Source organism: Ictidomys tridecemlineatus, chromosome 1 (assembly GCF_052094955.1).
Source record: "Ictidomys tridecemlineatus isolate mIctTri1 chromosome 1, mIctTri1.hap1, whole genome shotgun sequence".
NCBI classification, from domain to species: Eukaryota; Metazoa; Chordata; class Mammalia; order Rodentia; family Sciuridae; genus Ictidomys; species Ictidomys tridecemlineatus.
Window position 1 is genome coordinate 70,520,703 of NC_135477.1, and position 20,835 is coordinate 70,541,537.

The 20,835-nt window shown below is 36.0% G+C and overlaps 1 protein-coding gene across 1 annotated transcript; it reads left to right on the forward strand.

Annotated features, from left to right (window-relative positions):
- Window positions 1-835: 835 nt before the first annotated feature.
- On the forward strand, window positions 836-20,528 carry Lipn (lipase family member N). Its single transcript, XM_078022132.1, has 11 exons — window positions 836-870; window positions 3,501-3,559; window positions 4,870-4,985; window positions 5,803-5,920; window positions 8,337-8,535; window positions 10,131-10,240; window positions 12,847-12,983; window positions 14,679-14,825; window positions 16,221-16,292; window positions 16,823-16,894; window positions 18,957-20,528. The coding sequence occupies exons 1-11, from the start codon at window positions 836-838 to the stop codon at window positions 19,188-19,190; spliced, it is 1,299 nt and encodes a 432-aa protein (XP_077878258.1). The 3' UTR covers window positions 19,191-20,528.
- The last annotated feature ends 307 nt before the right edge of the window (window positions 20,529-20,835 follow it).

Sequence of the window (20,835 nt, forward strand, 5' to 3'; positions counted from 1 at the left end):
AGGGTAATTTAGAGGCTGCATAGGGGGAAAAAACTGCTATCAAGTTTCAATTTTTTATTGAATCAGTATGCTAAGCATACTAATACCTACTTTAGTTCAAACATACAGCAAAATTGAGTTTTTCCCATAAATTTTATGTCTCCTCTAAAATTTGCTAGATAATGTTAAGAACACTTTCCTTTGGAACACTTAGCAGAGCAATCCAGGAGAATTCATAGTCAAGCATCTCAAAGTAAAACTGACAGAGGAAGTACTCAATCCTTCACTCAGTAGGCTACATTTTCTGGACTTCTAGATCAATCCATCCATTCATTGCTTTAAAGGTGATGTTGATGGGGAAGGGGGAAATGAAATCAAAATCCTCTGACACTAAAAACCACTTACTTATTTTCAGGGATGCTGGTGAGATTTGAAAGTGATTTATCAGTAATTGAACAAAAACAGAATATGAACTCAGGATAGACATAGGTGTATATTTCAAAAGAGTCAGTGTTACCTCTTTGTACATTCCAGTCATAATTTCATTTACCCATAAAATTGGATGACACCATATCTAAAACTAGATCCAACTTGAATTCCTGGCTAAGTGTTCCGTGTGTGTTTTAAAAAAGAATCTCCATTTGAATGTACCTCCTACAGAAATAATTCAAATGCAAAATGAGCTGTAGGAACTACCACACTTAAGTGGTGCACATTAGGCAAGCAGGGAGGCAGGTAAGCCTGCTTGGAGGAGTAGATGATATAATTTCCCCCTTCAATGGTACGGCCCTTCCTCTTTGTTCTCACAAAGCTGTGACCTTTCCATAAATACAATCCAGATCCTGCCATTGGGGACATGGACATCATCAAGGGCAGCCACCAGCATTTTGGGTAAAAACTTTTCTTTAAATGTAAGTTATTTTCCTTTGACTATTTTGTATTGAGATGGGTATATGTTCAACTAGTTTATTATGGTCTCTTCAGAAACCTTTAATACTTTATTTATTTATGATCAATCTCTCTTTTTGCCATTTCTCCTGTCTCTTTATCATCACTATGCTGTTTTTTAAGATGGGTGTAGTTTAGTGGTCCTTAAATGAAGATTTATTGTCACCAACACTAAAGAAAACATGTTCCAATCTAACAGGGAATCTCAAAAGCAACACTTTCTTATAGATATCATGAATATTTCTTTATGGGTAAGGAAATAAAATTTTAACATGTAAATTTAAAGTATTTTCCCACAGTCAGAATGTGTTAATTAATCATTTTACACCCTCCCCCCATCTCTCTCTCTCTCATGGTTCTGTTGAGCCCTATTTGAATTTTAGGGTGCAGAATGAGTTAATCATCTAGGAGGCAAGAGGTAAATTCCAGGCTCCCATTCCTGCAAAGTCATACTCTAGGGCAAAATTTGTCTCAAAGGTATAAACTTTCAAATTATTAATTTTTTTCAATTTCTTATTATTTTCTAATTTTTGTTTATTGCCTAAGTCTTAAGACTTGGAATTATATTTAAGGGGAAATTATGCACCCTTTTGCAAAAAGTTGATGTGTTAAGATAAAAAACAGTTTTGGGGGAGAAAGAAGCAATCAAACAAAAAGACAAACCATTGCTATAGTACACATGTTTTTAATTAGATGAGAACCATTGTCACAGTCAAGAGATGCATGTTTGACCATGTATTTTCAGCCATCTTGATAATTCAGTGGACGGTGGTCAACAAATACTGTGCCCAAGCTGTGACAGAATTCTTAAATCAAGATATCAGAAATACTTGTTTGTCCAAAAGATTGCCCCTCAACATACATTTTGCCCCTATACCTTTCTAGCTCTACTATCATCTAATTTTATGAGTGGGGGGGGGGAATGGAACTAATAATAGATGAATAGAATAGAGGCTATCATTTTATATTTCTCAGGGCTAAGGAAGAATTTTCAATTTTTATTTAAATAAATGTCAATATGAATATTAAGCTATATAATAATTACATATGTTACTATTATAGATTTGTCTCTGTATAATAAAATGGATATGCATTATTGTGCTTAACACACACATGTATTACTAAGTATAATAATACATAATATTTAATAATATGCTGAATATTTATTAAAATAGAAAGATTATATAAGAAGAGTAATGAAACTGCCAAAAAGTTTAGTGTCGTTTATTTGTTACAGCTTTGTTTCTATAAAAAGCAAAAGAATTGGAAGAATTACTCAGATTTTAAGCTAACCCTCAAAATTAAGAAAAGAATATGAGAAATCAATGATATAGTAATTTTTTGAGGTTTGAGTTAGTCTACAATCTGTAAAGACCTGAGAAGTTGAACTATACTCATGCTATTTCTACATTAAATTATGGCAACAAATCAACAAAATAATAATGATAATAATAATAATAATCTTAGAACTCTCTAGAATCCATTTAAGTTTTGTCAGTAAAGATCATTTTAAAATCAAAAGCCATGAGCAATTCCAAGCAAGTCCATACACCTCTGTCATCACACAATCGATCAGAACAAAACATAGTGGAGTTTTTCATCAAAGACTGAATGAGTAGCGAGTGGTACGTAACTTTTCCCTGTTTCAACATGCTGAGATCTTCCTTTTGCTCCACATTTATTTAAGTAGCACAGAATTTCCACTTAACTGAAACAGATCTTAGAATTTGGACAAATACTGACCATACCTTTGTTTCTGAAGGAATTTGACAATGAGTCTAAATGAATAGAAGTGAAACTCGTGTGTCATGCTGGGTGGCAACTTAATTTTCCCTGTCCTTCATACTGTGATAAAAGAGACTGAGTTCATGTTTAGTCTCTATAGGTATAAAAAGTGAAGTAGAAAACTGAGCACATGTGCCTCCATTATGTGATATTTCATGTAGAGTTTAGAGATAAATTGTCTTCATTATTCTCTCAGGCTTCCATTCCTACCTCGTTTAAAGCAGTAGTTAAATGGTTTCTGAGTCAGCAAACACAGCAGTTACTGCCAAAGTTGACAATAGGCCAAATACATTTAACATGTGAGTCACTTTCCTCTGCCACACTGCTAGCTCCAAACTCTTCTGGTCTCAAGCATCACCAACCAAATTGCTTCATCTTCTCTGTTGAGTGACAGTGATGCATATTCCTGTGAACTACATGGTTGACACTATCACATACATTGCTTCATTGGATCCTCACTGTTAGACTATGGGGTTTGAGGGGTGATACTATTATCTCTGATTTTGTCCATTAGAATCCTGATCTACTTCCCCGTTCCATGCACTGGTTTGAAAATGTTACTGAACACTCCCCACAAGGACAGTGGAAATATGAATGATTCAGCCAAAGTGGTTACTTGGCATTATGTAGACCACAATTTCCCAATATGCAAACTGTATCATGACACTGTGTTTGCCAAGGAGACGCCTTGGGTGAGGCACAGTCCAAGTTTTCCTCATTTCCACAAGCTTCCTGTTTCTCATCTCTCTAGTTTCTAATAGTTACTGCAACCATATCTTACTCTTCAGCCTGATGTCAAAAGCAAAAATTCAGAAGTTCCTCATCAATCAGGAGTCCTTGGGAGCAGGTGAAGCTCACCTAAGTAGGAAAGATGGAGATTTTATCACAACTGGGAGGCCAGATGGCAATGGCTCTCAGATGCAAGAGCTCTGAGGAGAGGCTGCCTTCTTACCCACCCTAGACCTGTCACTGGCTTGTTCTGTATTCTTGACTAGGAATTAAATCTCTCCAAGCTTTTGTTTTGTTTTGTTTTAATTGATAAAATGGAGAGTATTGGTACCAGCTTCATGGAGATTTTCTAGCTTTAACTTATGAAGCACTGAGGACAATGCCTAGCATAAGGTAAGCACTTACCATTAGCTACTAATAGTCTCAAAGCAGTGTTTAGATTATATAACATTTACAGATATAAAATCATCTACATCTAAGTAGCAAATGTATTGAAAGCTATTTTGCTTCAAAAGTAAACTGTTAAGTTTTGTAAATAAGACATGGTTTTGTTACAGTAAAAGCTCTCTGGTATTAGTCCCTGACTTATTCTTAGAAAAAGAAAAATAGTAAAAACATTTATTAAGGACTTACACTGCACTGAGTGTGTTATATATATTATGTCACTTAGCCCTCCCTATACCACTCTGAAATAGTTTACATTATTATCTTTATGATACTGACAAACAAAAAGACAAAGTTACAAAATAACTTGCCCAAGGTCAAAAATCTTGCTTGTGGTGAGGCTGAATTTCAAGTTCAGGCCAGTTGACTGCAACACACTCAGATGATGAGCAAGCTACTCTCTTACTGGTGTCAGCCTGCTTTTCAAACTGCTTTTGAACCATGGCAAGAAAGTGAGGTACACATGGACATGTGCAAGATTATTCCTCTGGATGTCCACATATGACATAGTCACAGCATGAGAAGCTGATCATAGCTTGTTTGTTGGCAAAAGCTTCATCAATTCAAGATTCTTGGTTGCTTTGTGGGATTCTGGTCTACCCTAGAGACACCTCTACTTTCACTGTGCTGTGATGTGGAAACTTGTCCTATAAATCATTAGGAATTCAGGTACCTCACAGATGAACAATGACTTAAAATAAATTTTTAAAAAATGATTAAAATAAGAGCAAAAAAAAAAAAAAAAACAAGCCTCCGTGCTAAATTGAATTCATTCCCTTTTAAGAACTGGACTATGCCAAGACAGTTTCTATGTGCAAAAGTAGATTAATAGTGCTCGGAGTTAGTTCATTTTATCTGTTGTCTTCCAAACATTATCAATGTTCCCAGGATCTTACTCCAGTTTCCATTAGGGCACTGTTTTTATTTCACAAGTCAAGGTTGATGGATGAAATAAATCTGTGAATGTTAAATGTTTTCTGCCAGGCATTCCTGTGATGTGGCTGTTTTTAACAACAGTTTGTTTGATTTGTGGAACATTAAATGCTGGTGGATTCTTTAATTTGGAAAATGAAGTGAATCCTGAGGTGTGGATGAACACTGTAAGTCAAGAGCAATTCCAAAGAACATCAAATAAAGCAGGATTAGTGGGTGGTGGGGAAAATCTCTGATAAGAAAAACAGGTGGATGGTTTTTAACAACTCTAGAAGGGTCAAGCTAGGTAGATCTGCTCCTTCAGTTGAATAATTAATATTTTCTACTAGTAATACAAAGCAGAATTGTATTGTATTATATACACCAACTCTTGTTCTGAATGTATACTTTAAGAATATTAAGCCATTTGGATGATGCATGAGACTGCCTTCTACTAGTCTATAGTTTTATCATTTTTAAACCAAGAAAAGTCTCTAATGACAAGTGAGTGGAAAATATGGCTTTGTCAGAAAGAATATGTCAGTGATGAATATCACCCCCCTCAAAATTTGCCTACACAAGATATTATCTAACATTCTACTTGTTTCTTTTGTTTTGCTTTTTTTTTTTTATTTTTAGTTTTTTAGGTACTGGGTGTTTAACCCAGGTGTGCTCTACCCCTGAGCCACATCCCCAGCCCCTTTTATTTTATCATTTTACTTTATTTCATTTTTTTTTGTCAGGGTCTCACTAAGTTGTTCAAATTGGCCTTGAGTTTATAATCCTCCTCCTTTAGCCTCCCAAGTAGCTGGAATTACAGGAGGATGCCACCACATCTGACTATTTTTATGAAGACTTTAAGTGGGTAGATTAATTTTATGGTTACTTGTGGCTGAAGATTTTACATACTCCACCCCAATAAGATGCACTAGGTGCTTTGTTCTAGTTCCTTTTGATGTCATTCAGAGAAGAAGTTTAGTGGATGGCTGTCTTTTCCTTGGGCAGAGTGAAATCATCACCTACAATGGCTACCCCAGCGAAGAGTATGAAGTCACCACTGCCGATGGGTACATACTCAGCATCAACAGGATTCCCTGTGGAAGACGGCATGCTAGGAGCACAGGTACAAGATACGCGGCTGCTGAGAAGGGACTGCATGTGCCTGAAATGTAAAGCTGGATATTCATAAAGAGAGTACTTTATCAAAATTTGTTTGAATTATTAGGGTGGTCTCTAAAAAAGAGACTCATTCTTTTGCCTCTAATTCTTCAAAAACAGATAAAAGCCTAAAAATACCAAAGGCATGACTGATCTTACTCAGAGCCACTGGGGTTGTTTCTTAGGTTGGAAATGCCAAGGTGGAGCCTGCATTTTATTAGATCATTCCTGGTTCCTCATATGTCCCAGGATATTGGATTTCCTCATTGTTGGAAGAGGTTTTTCTCGGTGGAAAGAAATTGACTCCAGTGGGGTACCCAGACAAGCTTCCTTTGCTCCCACTAAGATCCATGATCCTTTCTCTGCGGAGTAAAACATCAAGTGAAATGTCAGTAGCACTTCTGAAACTTTTTCCAGGAAGGATAACCAATATTCACATGCCCCTTGGCCTAAGGGACGGTTTATGAATGGGAACAGCCTGGTGTTGTAAAATGAGGCCTGAATGGTAGAATGAGGAGCCAAGGATACAGAAGCCTGGGATAGTGCTTCTTAAAAATGAACTATAACTGCACAGGCTTTCAGAAGGGAAAAATAAGAGTAAGCAAAATATGTGCAAAGACTCAAAGGCAAGTCACTTATTGGCAGATGCTTACCATGTTGGTTCTGCCTGGTTTCTCCCATCACCACTTTTAAGTGACAGCTAAAATCACTTTGTTTGACACTCTAAGAAAAAAAAATTTATAATAAATATTTAATACTAATTGATAATTAATAAATAATACTGAATAAATAAATTCAAGAGTTTCAAAAATGAAAAAGGGGAGTGGGATATAGATAGTTCTCCCAGATAAAGTATGGGATTTCCAGTTAGATTTGAAAGCAGAATAAGCAACAAATAGGTTTTTTTGAATTTCCAATTTAGGCTGTGCTTGTACTAAAGAAATTATTTGTTGTTATCATGATTTCAAATTTAATAGTGCATCCTGCATCTCTTTGTTTACCTTGGGGTTTGTCTTTTACTAAATCTGGGCAATAACAGGCTTGAGGGCAAGGAAACTATGAAATAAAAAAGGAGGAAAAATCTTATAGAAAAAAGTTTGCTTAAGGACAGAGAATTTTGGAAATATTTGTAGCTAAAAACCATTTATTTTCTGTGTTATTCTAAATAATTTAAATCAGTTAAAACCTCCAGCAACCCAGTAGTCACCATCTTACAGATGATGAAACTGAGGCACCACAGATTATGTAACAAGCCCATAGTCACACAACCAAGACACAGACCAGGACTCCAGGCAGCCACTGAATTAAGGTTACTGTTCTGCATTGTTCTTCCTGGTTCTTCCTGCAAACTTTCCCTTATGAATTTGGGAGTTGAAAGAAGGATAAGCTAATTCTACTTATTAATTATTAATTCTTTAAATATAAAAACTACTGTTGTAGTTTGCCAATGTTCTCCAGTGAGCAGAGGCTGGAGTTTGAGTTAGACTTGGTGAGGAACTTACAAGTGCTTATTTATGCTCTCCTCCTCTTCCTCCCTGGAAGAGATGTAGGGATCCATTAAGCATGATATATTGTGCATCTTTATAAGCCACGTGCAGAACCTATGTTTACAGATGCTTCTCAACTTAGCATGGGATTATGTATTGATAAAATCAACTTAAAAATTTAAAGTAGTGTAAGAAAAAGTGAATTTAATACAGCTGACCTACTGAACACCATAGCTCCACGACACAGTGCACTGTGTAGTATGGATCATTTATCCACATGATCACATGCCTGTCTGGGAGCTGATGGTCATTGCCATCATTGACCGGCATCTTCAGAGTGTTATATAATATATTGCTGGCCTAGAAAAAGATCAAAATTCAAAATCTGAAGTATGATTTATATTGAATACATTATCAGTTTTGCACATGGGAAGGTTGAAAACAGTAAGTCAAACCGTCATAAATTGGTGACCATTTGTAAATGAACGCATAAAAACAGAGCAGTTACAATTCTCTGTTGGAATGAGACAGAATCAGGTTTGTCTCTTCTCTGTATTTTTGTGAGTTGAAAGACCTGCTGGGAAAATCACTTATCTTCCCTAAGCCTTGTTTTCTACATCTTTAAAATAGCACTACTTTCAAAAGTTATTATAAGAGTTTAATAAGCTAATTCATGTAAATCATTCTACCTAGCTCCAGGTACAAAGTTTGTGCTCAAGAAATTGAAGTTATATGATTATAATTCTCTGCACTAATGATAGGAAGAAAAGCATATTCTGTTTATGTCTTCTATTCTTGGCATGTATTTATGTGTGGTGTGTGTTGCTATCAGTTTGAACATACTTTGTTTATCACAGATTCTTCTTGATTTCTGTCTTTCTACCACCGTCACAGGTCCCCGGCCAGTTGTGTACTTGCAGCATGCCCTGTTTTCAGACACTGCCTACTGGCTTGAGAATTATGCCAATGGAAGCCTTGGATTCCTTCTAGCAGATGCAGGTTACGACGTATGGATGGGAAATAGTCGGGGGAACACTTGGTCAAGAAGACACAAAACACTCTCAGAAAATGAAGAGAAATTCTGGGCCTTTAGGTAAACTATATCTAAGAAAAACAAGTTGGAGGCAATTTCTTGAAATATATAATAGTATGGATGGTATTAATAATAGTCTATAATACTTGAAGTCATGAAGCTCCTCATCATTTCTACTGACATCTTAAATTGTAAGAATCTTTCATTTTGACTGATTCTCCCACAGGCAAATGTGCCAGTTAAACAAGATCATCTGACATTCCAATTCAATCTGACTATACTTTATAAATATGTTCAAGGGACAACTCAGAATACTCCTATGACCCATGCATGCATTCATTCAACCAATATTTATAAAGTGCCTACTGTATGTACTATCTTATGCCCCGAGCATTCAAATCTATTCAGATCAAATCCCTGGCCTCATGAAGCTTGTATTTATTCTAATGGCATTTTTATAAATATTTTCCTAGACAGCCAATCAATTTTGCAAAGATGATGTGTATTAATACTGTATTTGTTTTAAAAACACTGTTCTGAGATTGAAAAGAATACAATTTTCAGGAAAATTTCAATATAAAATTTTCAAAACAGTATTAATGGGCAATGAGAATATTTTAATATATGGTCTGTTTCTTTTAATGGAAGTGTTTCTCTGCTACCAGATGATAAGCTGGTGCCTACAATAGCTTGCCCTTCCTCAAACTTAAGCTCCCTATTGGTTTGCTGCTAGAATAGACCATGCGTTCCTATATTCTTGAATATTAATGAAATATTAAGCACCCAGTGACAGGCTGAGAGGAGAAGGAGGATAGAATAAATTATTAGGGCTAGAGCTCTGTGGAAGGTGCTAGTCAGGAAGCATTTCATGTCACCAAGTCCTTGACTGGGAGCTTGGTGGTAAATGTACTTGAAGGCATTACAAAATTACACTTATACTTGGTAGTATCAATTTAGAGATCTCCTCATATATGCTTTTAACAAGCAGGTCTCTAGCTCATGGTGTACCTGACAATATAACAGGCCTTTTCATTAATGCTGGTTGGACTGGTACTATAGAACTTTTGTATATATTGAATATATAGAAAGAAGTACTAATAATAGCAACATCTGATCAGGTGACTACCAATAGTCAGGTCATTTCTTTCACACTATGCAATGCCTAGAGCAGCCCTCGAAACCAGGACCTATCCTGTTCATTTCTCAAATGAGGAAGTTTAGGCTCAGGGCATTTCAGGAACTTATCAAAAGTGACTCAGCTAGTGAATGATAGGACCATAACTGACAACAGTCCTGTTTCCAAAAGTGAGTATTACACTAGCCCTAGGAGTCTTGAATCCCATTGGATTGTCAGAAGCAGAGACATGCAAACTATATGGGGAAAGGGAAGAGAAAGAAAAGCAAGAGAATAGAATGAAGAATAAGACTGAACTTTAGATAGCATCCCCAAGTCTTACAAGCACTTCTGTTATTAGGAAGTAACCTGTAAATCAAGACAAAAGCTACAATGGTCTATACTTAATTGGGTAAGTAATGAGATATCCACTGACTAAGTAGACAGCACAGAATTCTGGGTGTAAAAAAAGAAGTGGGAAAGTGTCTGAGTTTTAAACTTACAGTTTAAAGTATTTATAAGCCCTTATTTTATTTTGCAGTTTTGATGAAATGGCCAAATACGACCTCCCAGGAATAATAGATTTCATTGTGAATAAAACTGGTCAGGAAAAGTTGTATTTCATTGGACATTCACTCGGCACTACCATAGGTATGCTAACAAAGGCCAGTGTTATTAGAATCTTATGGGAATATGCCTTTAAACTGGAATAGAGTAACTGCTATTTATAGTGCCCTTAATACTCTGTCCTGTGCTGGGAACAACCTTCACGCTCTGAGTGGCTGTGAACCTCCAGTCCAGAGACAGGCAGCATGTCCAGCAAACTTTTCCTCAATTTTGGGTCATAGCCACACATCTGTAATGATGTTGTAATTTTCCACAAATAATCACGTGCCCCCAATCCAGTGAGGAAATTCTAAAGAATAAGTTTCTAGATTTCCTCTGAGCTGAAAAACTGAAGCATAGTATCATGAAATATCTCTGAGAAATGATAAATATGAACCAATGGGGTCTTCCTTACAACCTAGTTTGGATTGAAATAAAATAAAAGGGAGAGGATCATATTTAATTTAAACAAGTTTAAAAGATAAGGTCTCATTTTTTATGGATTGGACACAAAAGCTTATTGTGATAAATTAACTGAGCTAATATGCTCAGCATATTATCTAATATTCATCTAATAACAAATGTAAACATAATGTTGTGAACAACCAATAAAAAAAACAAATGTAAACAGTATAGATATTTATAATTTAAAAAATCACCTTCTTTTAAAAAATGTATACCTTAATGATTGTCAAGATTTTTTTGGAAAGAAATCAGTAATCTAGTTCCAAGTAAAAGTTTAAAAGAGGTAAGCATGGTGGCACATGCCTCTAATCCCAGTGGCTTGGGGGACTGAGGCAGGAGGATCATGAGTTCAAAGCCAGCCTCAACAAAAGTGAGGCTCATTAAGACCTTGTCTCTAAATAAAATACAAAATAGAGCTGGGGATGTGGCTCAGTGGTTGCGTGCCCCTGAATTAATCCCTGGTACCCATCAAAAAAATTTAAAGGAAACTACTAATAAAAATTTGAATTTGTTATTGATCTTCCATTAAAGTTTCTAATTTTAAGATAATAACTTGTGGAAAATGCACAATTTGGGTAAAACTATGCAAGAAGCAATAAATATTGTTACCATATTTCCACAACCACCACCATCAACATCAATAATAAACAGATACAGAGCATCACTTTATAATGACAGTTTACAAGCTTGAAACAGTCAGGGAGATCAGAGCACACAGACCAAAAGAATATCAAAGGACTGCTAGGAGAGTCCAAGAAATGCTACTGAGAGGAGAATAATTTTACCATAATTTCTAGTGCCTACTAAGCACTGATTATGTTTAAGACCTTATGTCCAGTGCTTTTTCTCCCTCTAATCTTCTGAACAACTCTACTGTTATTATCTCCATCTCATACAAGAGGAAAAAGATGTTCAGAGAAACTGAGTTTCCTAAGGTCTCTGAGCACATAGAGACAGAACATAGATGCAAACCAAGTCAGTCTGACTTCACCAACAGAGGATCTGGGCACTATGAAGAGAGGACTATACAGAGGAGAATGACTTGAGTTGAATCTGGGAAAGTGAGACTTAGATATACTCTTACATTTAATCTGCAGAGAATACAGAGAATATGACCATCAGCGTTCTGCACTATACGGAGGGCATGAAATGTTTCAGTGAGCCCTGTTTGTATTTTGAACAGAGTAACTTTGTCACATGGAAAGGATCCACTGTTGGAAGGACATTTAGCAATCCAAGTCCCAGGCCCACTAAATGTCAGTATGGCTTCCAAATTAGTGTAACCACCAGAAAACTCACCTGTATACGTTTTCAAAAACCCTCTGGCAGAAGTATTACCCCTTGTTCAGAGTTGTTGACTCAATTGTTTAGTCACTTGTTCAGTTTTTCCCCCACTGGCCAAAATAGTTTTAACATTTTAGTAAGCATCTCTGTGTGCCACACACCCACCCCGCTTCCAGCGAAGGCCCAGGAAATCACCTCATGAAATCAAAGTACACAGGTACCCTGCGTAGTCTTTTTAGCCTAGTGATGATCTTCGCCATCATCCTCACAGGGATACTGTTGAAAGAGCAGAACCAATGGAAGGACTAGGTCCTTACTGGGACCATAGTGGACCCAACAAAAGCCCCTTCCATGTTGGAAGCTGGAAAGAGTCTGAGTTATTGGTGAGCATCCAGCAAGGCACTGGAGCAAAGAAATCTTACTCTATAGTGAGAAAGAAATCCTATGGAATAACTGGATAATATTGTGGATGAACCAATTAATGCATGTTTTGTGGACTGATTATTTTCTTTCAGAAGCTCTGTGACTCATTGCTCATCTCAGAGTTGGGGGTAAAATGATTCTCCCCATAATTCACCCCATGCTTGGGAGGTGAGACTGAGTACAGTTCACCCAGCTATTAGTAGATGCTTCAGCAGCCTCCCCCTCCCCCTTCACCTACCAGGTACTCCATATCCACAACCAAATTAAATTGTCCATCAATGGAATAAAAGAAAGGGGGACTTGGGAGTAGAAAGAACTGAAGGCAGATTATCTTTGCAGAAAAAAATCCCACTTCATCCACAAAATTGTTGCAATAGAAGGACAAAGGAAATGAATAAATAGATCCCCACCTTTGCTGGTAGAAATATTGCCTATGTATTTTTAATTTTTACAAGATTATCTTGTCTCTATTCTCCCAGGATTTGTAGCCTTTTCCACCATGCCTGAACTGGCACAAAGAATCAAAATGAATTTTGCCCTGAGTCCTGTGATCTCATTCAGATATCCCACAAGCATTTTTACCAGTTTTTTTCTACTTCCAAATTCCATAATCAAGGTAGGCTTCTCCTTTTGCCAAAATTTACCTGAGGATCTCATTTGGGATCATAGATCTTTATTAGCTTTAAATCTATTATGAAGTAAAGTAAGAACTCTAAGTAAATAAAATCTAAGACTCCATGAACATGTGCTTGTGAATGTGTGTATTGTGTGTGCACCTGTGTGTGCCATGGTATCTACGGGCCCCACACAATATCTACTGTACCCAGTCACAGAGCTGAGTACATGCCCAAATCTCAATCTGAGCTGAGTGCTATATTCATAGAGAGTCTTCTCACAAGTTTTCTTGTTCTATTTATTTGGGCAGGTTAATGAATTCACAATGTCCAATTAGAAGACACTCTTCAAGTTATGTATGGTCATGGATGTCCTCATTTAGATGTTAGATAAGCCTAACATAATTTTTTTCCATATGGGAGCTTGCTCTAATTTATTAAAGTTACATTTCAAAGCCTCAGTGTCTTACAGCCTATGTATTTATTCAAGTATTTATTGGTATTATTTAAGGGATGAAAAGGTTCTGTAATTGACAATTATAGATTTGAAATTTTATTCACCAAATCGTTGTTCTGTATTTTGCTTGTTTTTGTTTTCCCATGAAGGTCATGTACACAAAGAGCATATATTTTTAAAAGGTTGCCCTTTCAATTTGGGGCAATGGTAAAAAATGGATTTGGGCTAAAATGAAGTCAAGGGAAACTATTTAGAATATCATAATAATTCACTTATTAAAAGATGAGACCCAGATTTGGAGTAGAGTAGTAGGAATGGGAAAAATTATTAATGAGCAAACATAAGGAGGAATTTCTGTTAGGCCTAATGATTCATTTGATAACAGTTTTATTCTATTGTTTACTGTGAGCACAAGTGAGGTGACATCCCCTTTGCAGGGTTGGTAGTTTTTTTGCAAAATGTGTTGACATCAGTTAATCATGAAAGTTACCTCCATTTGGGCAGGGTTAAGTAAACTAATCTGTCAAATTCAGAGGCAGATATATCTATCTATAAATAAACCAGTTTTATACATGTGTTGCTATTTTATAGATCAGAAGTCAACCAAATAATGTCCCTGGGTTATCTTAGTTCACATTCTGTACTGTCAAAATTCCTGCCATTTTAAGTCCTATTCTCTGGCTCCCCACTGCCTTTGACTACCTCCAGAAGCTTATTTTGCCAAGACTTGGAAGTTTTTGGCTATGCTGTCTTTGTGACGTCATCACAAAACTTCCATGTTCAGTGGCACCTTCTCTTTGGTACTACATTCTGTACTTTACATGATGACAGCTGACTAATCCAGGACAGTACAAGAAAGCCAATGTGTACATGAGTAATATGAAAAACCTGCTTTTCCTTTCTAGTCAGTATAATGTTTCACCTTAAGAAAAAAAAACCATCCCATTTCTCTTATCAATAAATGAGGAATAATGGCAATTTCTGATTAGACAGAAAATAGGAAGCTTCACCATGAAGAACTAAATTTGAGGTGAAGATTCCTTACTGCTGACTCCCTGTAAATAATGTTTATTGATCTTCCTCATTTGGAAGTGAATTCCTAAGTCATTTTTCCTGAGCAACTTGGTTTCCTGGACTAAACAGCAAGTGATCCTCCACTATGATACATTCCTACAATGAAGGTATTTTCAAGAAGTCTGAACGTGGATCTTGAAAAGATAATTGATTTTTATTTTTACAGGCTATGTTTGGTACTAAAGGTTTCTTTTTAGAAGATAAGACCAAGAAGACACCTTCTACCAAAATCTGCAACAATAAAATACTCTGGGTGATATGTAGTGAATTTATGTCCTTATGGGCTGGATACAACAAGAAAAATATGAATGTGGTATGTATAATAATTTTGGAGCCATTTAATGCTTGAAGAAATCCCAGCTTTCCTGTGATTCATTCTTATCCATGTATTACACGATAGTTTGTATGGTCCTTTAAAGGCACCTTTAAAGGCAGATATTTGCTATGCATAGCTGATTAGATATTCCATGGACCTTACACGTAAGGACTGTGGAAGGGAAAGGCAGCTGCATCCTTCCATCCCTGGTCAAAGTTAGGAGCGTGGATGTTCTATGATGAGTAATAGATTTTCACCTGTTCACAATCAGCCACAATGTACTACAGTTAACATGTATTTATTTCATTTGAATATGTTGAGTTATAAAATGAAATCCTAGAAAAGGATGAAAGCATTGTTCTCATTTCATATGTGCCTTCCTGTATGAGTGACTGTGGTTTCAAATAAAACTCACCACTTAACTTGGAAAAATCTCAGACAATATGGGAAATAGAATCCCCTTTCTATGAAGAAGTAGTAGTCGATTTTAAATAAAATCTTTGTTTCCTGTTATTGAGAATTCAAAAAGGAGGAAGAGGTGAGCAATTTCCATTCACAGATTAGTGTGGTTGAATAGTTTTCTCTGCTGTATTCTAATTATCAGCCAATGAGTGTGTTATAGTGAACTCAGTCCCAAGATATCTATTTTCCACAAGCCAGTCCATCCCTATGCTTGTAGAAGCTAAATTATGTTAAGTTGAAACTCATGAGGAACCATTGTTCAAAGCCTGTTTTTTTCCAGAAGTACAGATTTTTAAATTTCCCTTGAATGAGTGCATTATATTCTAAGACATATAATTACAATTACTCTTTGATCTCTATAATTTTCATCCTTAGGATTTTTACAGAAGTACTCTTTGGAAAGAATTGACTTTTAGTTTTACTTTTACTCCCATAAGAGCCTAGCCAGTTTGTAATATTTTTAATATATTCATTTACAAGAAGTGAAAACAGAGACTCAGAGATACTCCATAACTTGACCAAGGTCATAGAGCTGAACAATGAACAACATGAGTCTAAAATCCAGGTTTTATACCTCTTGATCTGTGACAGTGTACATGTGTGCACATGCACATACCAACGTGCTCTTGCACATAACACCTTCCCTGGTTTCTGAGCTCCTTAATGTCCATCACACCTGATTCTACTTCAAAATAAGTGAATTAACCTGCATATTCAGAGCTGGCGCAGGTTTGCTGTCCAGCAGCCCATCTTACTAGTCAACCTATGGTTCACTCACATTCAAGTTCCTGACATCAGTATGGGTTTATTTAGATGATTCTCCCTCATCATTTTCAAAACACCAGTATCGATCATTAATTCCTGCTTTTGAAATGCACAGTTCATTTCATTGGGTGATTGTTGCTGTAACATGGGTTTGATTTCTCTTAGAGTCGAATGGATGTGTATCTATCCCATGCTCCCACTGGATCATCAATACAGAACATACTGCATTTAAAACAGGTAGAGTCCTTGTCGTGGGAAACCACACCAGTCCTTTCTCTCATTATAGATAAAGGACAGAGTTCACTCTCAGACTCACCCAAGAACTTAGCAACTTGCTTTCAATTTGTCCTTGTTGCCTCCTTCCTGTTTTGATTTCCCTAGATTCACAAAGAATGTGGGGAGGTTTATAGTGCAGACATAAATGAATCCCATCTTAAATCAAAACAAATAAAGTAGTCCCTGAGTTTAAGTTAAGAGTTAAATTGAGAGGGCCTCAGAAGAGCTGCAACCTTTCCAGAGAGAGAAAAATCTGGGATTTGACTTTCTTCTACAGAGACTTGGTTTTTCATTAGTTTTTCCTGTAAACCAAAGAAGACCATTGTTTCCCTTTCAATAGAAAGGACACAATTTTTCATGATAATAGTAAGATATACATTCTTCTGGTGATCCAGGGGCCTTGTTTTCTTCCCAGTGTTTTTCTCAGATTTGCCTTTGGAAATCATGATTCTTATCCTAAATATTCTTTTTCTAAAACACATTTATTTCAGCTTTACCGATCTGAAGAATTCAGAGCTTATGACTGGGGAAGTGAAGCTGAAAATATGCTTCATTATAATCAGGTAAGCTACTGAGAATGACCCGAGGAGGGGATTTTGAGAAGTTTTAATATGAAATTATTTGAGAGTAAGAAGAATCCTACTTGCTAATTGGTGACATTTATGCTGATGAGAATTTTATGAAATAAATATCTAATTTTAATCTGCATTCATTTCAGAATTTTTAGGAAATAAAAGGGATACATATAAAGAAAGTAAAATCATTTATATCCCACCACCCAGAAGTAACTGGATGTATTAATGATCTGACATATTTATTCTGTTTTTTTCAGGATCATGTTGGTTTGTATAACTTTTAATCTTGCTTCTTCATTTTAAATTATAGTAAGATAACCAATGTTACTGATAGCTTTTTTTTCAAAATATATTTTGTAGAGGGAAATAAATTTATTCATACATAGCAGAAAGTATGAATTTCATTTTGCTTTAATAATAAATTTCTGATATATATATGTATAATATTTGTGTGTGTGTATGTGTGATTTTAATGGGAGCATAATAATGGAAATTGTTTCAGAAAAACTTTGACAGAATACATACACATTTTTTTAATACCAACAGGGGAAAAAACTAAGATTCCACATGAAAGTTAAAAAGCTTTATTTAACATTTAAGAATTGGATCATAAGGCAGCTTTTTCCATACAACTTTACATATCAAAATTTGTAGACTCATTTAGCACTTCATTTGAAATCTCTCCCTTTACAACCTTTCTATTCTCAGTCAGGGATTGGGCTTCTAAATATGAACTAAGTACATTAAATTAAATTTTCCAATGTCTTACCAGACTATCTTTAAAGACTTCTTGCTAGTGCAAACACATATCAATTAAGTTGTTTCTCAGGATCAAAACAATTAGACTAGTCACTTTCTGAGCAATGAAATAAATTGTTAGAGGAATAAGATTCTACTAACCTCTTAAGACAATTACAAGAGGTAAACTATATCATTAAAATCAACTTCATTACATTCCCCTAGAGAAACTAGTCTGTACTAGCTTCACCTTGCTTTCCCTCAAGTCCCCAGTTTGATCTCTGTTCCCACATTACGTGTTATTGAGTGTTAGAGGATCAACCTAGTGCCATAAGTGTAGGGCTTTCCCTCCATCTCATTCCCCAATGTTTTCTCACCTGGAAGAGAACCTGGCATGTCCAGAGCCCTTAATACCTATGTGTTGTGTAAATGAACTTTACCTGCACCCAAATATCTCTGTCTTCCTAATTTCCCCCCTCTTTTCTCTATTAGGAAGATAATCTGCTTCTGTGTCCTTTTCCCTATATCTTCTTACCACCTCTTCCTAAAGTTTTGGTGTGTAAAGTTATATGGAAAAATATACCTTGGGATCCAATTTTTTCCTCCCATTCCTCCTGGTTGCTCTTGTTATCTTACATGAACTCCCGTCCTTTATGAAAAAGAGCAAACAAACCTTCTCTTAACCTGTCAATTCTATCTAGTTGTCATCATTCCTTCACTGTTTCTATTAACATTTTTCAATATTCAAGAGGGCTTCTTTCCCTCTTTGGCTCACTCCTTAACCTTGGAAAATGTAGTTTCATTCTTTATCTTTCTATTGTAAGTACTCTTAAGTCACTCTCAGCTTTTAATTGCCATCCATCTCATTCACCAGTGTTTTGTTTTGTTTTCATTTTGAGGCAGGTTATCACTAAGTTACCTAGACTAGCCTCAAATTTGTGATCCTCCTTTGTCAGCCTCCCAAATCACTGGCATTACGGTTATATACTATGGTGACCGGTTGACTCCTCTTTTTTGAAGCCCCCAGTTAGAAACAATTTCTTCTTTCTTTTCACTTCCATTGCCTTTCAGGGGTGTTTTATGGCATGCAGCATACACTACTTTACATTCAGATGTTTGTATAGCTGCCATGTCTTTCTTGTTCCTCTGTGCTCCTTGAAGGTGGGGATAGTAGAGTATCTTCTTACCTCCCTCATTGCCTCACAGAGCAATGATCATGGCAGACACTCCTTTAACAGCCTTCCCATTTATTGGAGTTCAGCTGCTGCTATGAGGCGCCTCCTCTCATGAATGCCTTATCTTTCTCTTTCAGAGTCGTCCTCCACTATATGACTTGACTGCCATGAAAGTGCCCACTGCTATTTGGGCTGGTGGACACGACATGCTTATAACGCCAAAGGACATTGACAGGATACTCCCCCAAATTAGGAATCTTCGTTACTTCAAACTATTGCCAGAGTGGAACCACTTTGATTTCGTCTGGGGCCTCGATGCCCCGCAACGGGTATACAGTAAGATGATAGCTTTGATGAAAGAATATCTCTAAATCTAATGCATCTACTTTTCAGTTCAAAATTTCTTTCAAGCCCCTAAGAAGCCTTAGGAGAAATACTAATGAACAGTGAGATCGCCCCCACCACCCTTGCTGCTATTGTCAAGGTGTTCCCTTATCTGGGCATCCCAACTAGGGATTATTTGAACTGGGCCACTCTTTTCTTTAAGAGATGTTTGCATCTGAAATCTCAGGATCCTACCCTCTTTTAATCCAAGATGATCTATCTAGTAAGCACGTCTCTATTAAATGTACAATTGAGAGACTAGGTAAAGAGGATTTTCTTTGCCCTACACTTCATGCAAACAATAGCTCATCACCTCCCTATACCCTTTTTCAATGGATTAAATGGAAGCAGAGGTATATTTGCTTGGAGAGAAAGTCTTCATCAGGAAAGCCATTTAGGAATATATCTGTGGCTGTGACCTTATGGTTTTCCTGGATTCACAATTGGGCCAACAGTCATTATAGTAGTCATCTATACCCAAGTCATGAAATAAATTGGCCCATATCAATAAGCCTGATGGAAATGGCAGAATGAAAAACTAATAAAATTTAATTTTTCCAGGAGCTTGTTATACTGTAACAAGCTAGAAGGGAAAAGACTGAGATAAGCTGAATGGTTAATCACTAAACTTATTCACTATAGGCCATTGCCTCTGAAACAAAATCAAATTAATACATTAGTCTTGTAATAGTGTGTTAGAGATCCCTGGCAGAAGACAAATCTTAGAAATGATTTGCTCTAAGGAGAAACTAGGCTGATCAGCTACTATGTCTTCAGGATCAAAATGGAATTTATACTAATTTATTTGTAAATGGCATTCATAGTGGGGCTGGGTTGTGGCTCAGAGGTAGAACATTAGCCTACCATGTGTGAGGCTCTGGGTTTGATCCTTAGCACCACATAAAAATAAAGATATTGTGTCTACCTATAACTAAAAAATAAATTTTAAAAAATTGAATTTATATTGCACAATTTATAACATTGAAAGCAACTCCCAGAAAGCCTGATTTAGAATGAGCAAAGGAAACTCACAGACAGCTCCATAAAAGTCTCTATAAAAGGCTGGACACTGGTTCCAGAATTTCATAGAAAGCTCAGTGTGTAGCATGAAGTTTTACTGTTAGTTTCTGTAATCCTGAATGATGTGAACTCAAGAGTCTTTACCATTATTGAAGATGTAACTCAGAACTGCTCATGATCCTCAGGAAATCATTAAAAAAAAAGTGATACACATTCATACTCTTGGTAATTTATTTTTACTTAAAACAAGAAAATGTAAATTAGCACACTAATTAATGTTTACTTGCAGGACCAAGGGCTTTCTATTATTGGGTACAACATAATTTATTCTTCAATGAATAATCTATTATTCATCATTCTTAGTTTTTAGTTTTAGAGTTTTTAAAATGTGGTAAAAATTAACACCACTTGAGAATCAATTTTAAGTGAAAATCTATATTTTTAAAATCTTTATGTTGATAACTATCTTGGTCATAATTTTTTACAACTTTTAAAATCTAGATTTTTAAAGAATATACATTAATTATAATACAAGCAATATGTTTGTCATTGCATCAAAATTGATAAAATAATTTAACTGCTATAATAAATAAAATTGGTATACATAGAGAA

Bases quoted from the DNA above. Each gene is read 5' to 3' on its own strand.
- Lipn (XM_078022132.1), top strand. From the start codon at position 836: ATGGACATCATCAAGGGCAGCCACCAGCATTTTGG. The intron at 10,241-12,846 runs GTATGCTAACAA...CTATTCTCCCAG, and splicing joins TTCACTCGGCACTACCATAG to GATTTGTAGCCTTTTCCACC. The intron at 12,984-14,678 runs GTAGGCTTCTCC...TTATTTTTACAG, and splicing joins TTCCAAATTCCATAATCAAG to GCTATGTTTGGTACTAAAGG.